The following is a 4,466-nucleotide window of genomic DNA, read 5'->3' on the forward strand; positions in this document are numbered from 1 at the left end:
ACCGATTACCTGCTCTACGCCACACTTTTAAGGCTGATTTTAAACCTATAGAGCAATTTTACTATTGTTGATTATGGTGGTAATCAATTAGCTATCAATGCAGTTCTATCCTACGAAATAACAATATTCCATGTGCGCGCATGCCTCGATGCGCATAACTGTGTGGTTGTTGCCAGGTAGATCAAGACATAGTGTGGCAGAGAGGAGAAGGAGAGGGTGCCCTATGCCCTTGTGTGTTTTATGCTTTTATCCGTCCCTGGCACCAGGTGACGCTCTCGGCCTTCCGTCCAGCCCTGCTCCGCCAGTGCCCCATCAGGGTCGTCGATGCCCGGATATCAGGCGTTTCTCCTATTGCCATTAATAACCTCCAAGTGTAATCTAGCCAAATTTATGACTGGCCGATACGAGCACGTGATTCTTTTTAGACGTCCCATATTTGGGCAATGGATAAAAAAAAATATAAAAAAATACTATAAATCGTTGTCATTTTTAGGATAAAACCCCATGAACTTCAAAAGAGCTACAAATCAAACGCAAACGCAATAACAATACCACACCGTTATAACTGCTATCTGTACATATTTTACAATTATCGTGTTACGTCAAAACTTTAATGCAATAATTTAGTCCGTATAAATGCTTCCATTTCGTTTCCTTAGGGTTTTCTCTTGAAATGAGCTCTTACGTAGCCAACTCGGTGTTTAAGCAAACTCACGATGCGTCAGCTTTCGCTTTGCACAACCATGGCTACGGATCTAACCCTGACCTCAACGTGTCCGGCTACAGTGGTTATGGAGGGAATGATCACCGCGGGTCATTTGCGTCCCCGCGGTCCTCGAGTTCCATTGGCATGGGAGAGATGAACACTGTGCTGCGTGGCAATCCTGGCGACCTTACACCACCGCCAGAGTCTTCCACGGGAGACGCTACCCAGAGACACCTCACGAACGAGCAGACAAGCGGCCAGGAATCTCTAAATCTGGGACTGTATTGTCGAAAACCGGTGATGAACTCAGATTTGAGCGAAATGCCCATCCGCAAGACACAAACAGGAGAGATCAAAGTCGGAACTTTGCAACCCGTCCAGCCAGTAACGCTAGCAAACCATTCGACTCAGCCACAAACCAGCGAGCAGCAACCGCAAATATATCCCTGGATGACTAAACTACACATGGGTCACGGTAAAGTTTGATGTTTCTTTTCGCTTTATTTTCTACAGAAGGGAAAGTGTCCCTCTCACTCTCTCTCCTCCATGTGTTCTATCTGTTTTACCCTCTTGAGTCCATTCACAGTTTTTATTCTATGAGTTTTATAGGTCGTATTCGTAAATAATAAAACTCGCAGTCATAAATTGTATGACAAAGGCATCAATTGCTCGTAAAACTGTCCTGTTACAACGAAGAGGCGATCTGCGTCCAAATTTATGACAGGGTAATTGGATAAGGGAGACACAAGTCTCTACAAACCCTCAACAAACAATGTGTGCGTTCTATCTTTAGAACCAAAACAACGATGATAAACATGATCCTTATTTTCGAGGATATTTGAACTGAAGAGTGAGATTGTGGATTTCACTGTATAAGCTTTAACTGAACGTTTGTAATGTAATAAAATATGTATATAGGCTACTGGCCTTGGCAAGTTATTGTTTGTTATACAACAGGGCAAAAGTAGTCTACTTTAGAAGGGAAAGGATATTTCTGTAACTGTAATGACTCTTGCCCTTGCTTTAGTTATTGTTAAAAAAAACACATTTGCATTATAAGAAAAAAAACTATTATTAGTCATAGGCCTAATAGTGATACAATCACTGTAGTTTCATTGAGTAAACCCGAATGGACACATTTTGGTAACTCATACAGCTCGATATTGATGATTATTTATCCAGCCATCCAGCTATCCTTACGTTCATTAGGCCATACAGTAACTTTAAAACTTTAAAGTAATCTATTGAGGATATAGTCACAGAATAGTGACTTACAGGCTGTGTTTTGCTATTCATTCGTATCTATTGGTAAACTGCAAGTCATTGCATGTCCATTGACAATTTAAGATATATTTTAAGTGATAATGTTTACTCTGTTTTTATATGAATATTCACATTTCCAGTGCGGTCACACATTTTCTCTCAATTACACCACAGAGGCTGACGGCAAAAGGTCAAGGACGAGTTACACACGCTACCAAACTCTGGAGTTGGAGAAAGAATTCCATTTCAACCGGTATCTGACGCGTCGTAGGCGCATCGAGATCGCGCATACGCTCTGTCTGAATGAGAGGCAAATCAAAATCTGGTTCCAGAACCGACGAATGAAGTGGAAGAAGGACTCAAAGCTTAAAATGAAAGAGTCCATCTAAAACAAGGGGGCATTTTCAAACGATATCAACGTTTCTGTTTGAGATTCAAAGACTCTCATCACTACCCGTTTCCAAACCGTGACTTTTGTGATGCGATGTTTCAGTGTGATAATAATGAACATTCTTCGATTATGGATCTGATGATGTAATATATCTGTCATTTTGTTTGAATATTGTACTGTTTTATTTTATACCTTGGAATATGAACTTGTTCAACAGAGTCCTATAGAACTTGTGAGAATGTAAACGCTTGAAATAGATTAATTATAGAAAATATTACTTTAATAATTGTAACGTTTCATCCCTTCCCCTCTTTTTCCTTAAATTCATTTCAAGTTGAAAGTTATTGATATTATCGTATATTCCTGCTGTACTATCAACATTGTTTTCTCCGTGTGAGTTTTCTATTAATTTATATAAAACACAACCACGAAAGGTAAATTCATTGTAGTTAGCCTACTCTTCAAACTTCTTGTATATTTTTGTTCTGTTTGTGTTTTTTTCTTTTTTATCAGGCCCGTTTACACATCCAGGGATCTTAAAATGTAACAGACACATTTGAGTAAATTGCGGGGACTATATCATTCTCAATGACGATATTGTATTTGAAATATTCCACGTAAAATTGTTGATTTTGGCAATAGTGTCGTGAGAACAGTGAGATACTCGTACAATCTAAATAGTTTCGATAAAACATTAAACCTTACTATACATTTCGTAGTTAACATCTATACTGTGAATGGTTTCCTCATATGAAAGGTATATTGGAATACATAACTTGCCAGTCGGCAGGAGATTCATATTTGGGGGAATTTGGCTTGATTGTTGACTAAGATCTGACTCAATGTGCCAAGTATGATCATGGGATGAGTTATTTTAGCCTCAGCATCACAGTTGTGACAAATAATTTTTAACAATTTAGAATATATTTTGTAAAACACATGCATGTAATAGAGGATTTCTGCTGAGAATTGGGCAATACATGGACCAGTGTTCTGGTCATCCTACATTTCCTGCAAATGTCCCATTATTTTGGAACATGGAAAAATATACATTAATTTGCCCAATGTTTGAAAGTGAAGAACACAGAACAGGCCACCAACTAAGGTGAGATGTTGAGTTCACATAAATGTTGTCATGAGGCAGGAGGCTCATGTCCACAATTAGTAGCTCATGTCCACAATGAGTAGCTAACAATTAAACAATTTCCTTCTCACCCTCATTTCCAACGTCTGCCACAAAACAGTGTTATGTCAACCTTTTCTCATACTCTGCATGGTTATAATTGCTCACAAAGAAAACTTTGAAGGCCTTGTAGGTAAAACGATTTCACATATTACAGTTCACATGTTCTTGTCAAATCTCTGTTTCACTTTGTGGAAATAATCATCTATTCAGTGGTAGAATGGGGGTTGATCCTCTGGAACAAAATGCACTTGAATTATTTAATGGCCTATTAATTCATCTAGAACAGTTAGCACCATGGTAGAGCCTATATTTTAAATTGCTCACCTTGTTTAGATAGCTGAATGAAGTGTTGTCTTTGAAGTGGACTGAAATCTTGAGAAGAAAGGCATTCGTTAATGTTTGTGTTTTAAATAATGAAATAAAGATGGGTGAACATGTGCTTCATACCACTGTCTTTTGACGATGTCACGGGGAAAACGGGCTGTGCTGGGGAAGTATAAGGCTATAGGCCTTCTGGAATTTTGTGCAGCCAATTCAGTAGTCGTTTGATTACTCCAAGAAGTGGCTGCTTTTTTACTCTTTGGCCCTTAGCAATTCTCAACGTGGTCTCGGGTTTTGATCCCGGTTCTCTGCCAGCCTCTACTTCCTCAGTAATTATTTACAGTACAGTGCAGACGGATGCCTGTAAAGCTTTATGGCCCTGACGCATCATAAAACTTTACTGCTCTACCTAACACCTCTCAAACAACGACAATTGTTTAACTAAACAGATGCACATTCAGCACGACTCTTGAATCTGAATACATAAGAAAACGCTATTTCCATTGAATGTAGCCAATCTGTTCACTTAGATAAAATAATAAATGAATCACCCAAGGTTGATGAAATGAACATCATTTTCCCAAGGAAAAGTACACTTT

At 38.8% G+C, this 4,466-nt stretch overlaps 1 protein-coding gene across 1 annotated transcript; it reads left to right on the forward strand.

Moving 5' to 3' along the window:
- The first annotated feature begins 524 nt into the window (after positions 1-524).
- LOC139413589 (homeobox protein Hox-C5-like) lies at positions 525-3,985 on the forward strand. The gene is made up of 2 exons (XM_071161116.1): positions 525-1,181; positions 2,144-3,985. Exons 1-2 carry the CDS (start codon positions 674-676, stop codon positions 2,356-2,358), a joined length of 723 nt encoding a protein of 240 aa, XP_071017217.1. The 5' UTR covers positions 525-673; the 3' UTR covers positions 2,359-3,985.
- Positions 3,986-4,466: the final 481 nt, after the last annotated feature.

The sequence above is a fragment of the Oncorhynchus clarkii genome, chromosome 7 (genome assembly GCF_045791955.1).
Source record: "Oncorhynchus clarkii lewisi isolate Uvic-CL-2024 chromosome 7, UVic_Ocla_1.0, whole genome shotgun sequence".
NCBI classification, from domain to species: Eukaryota; Metazoa; Chordata; class Actinopteri; order Salmoniformes; family Salmonidae; genus Oncorhynchus; species Oncorhynchus clarkii.

Excerpts from the sequence above, each read along its gene's own strand:
- LOC139413589 (XM_071161116.1), top strand. The coding sequence starts at position 674 with ATGAGCTCTTACGTAGCCAACTCGGTGTTTAAGCAAACTCACGATGCG. Across the intron at positions 1,182-2,143 it reads TAAACTACACATGGGTCACG|AGGCTGACGGCAAAAGGTCA; the intron begins GTAAAGTTTGAT and ends ATTACACCACAG.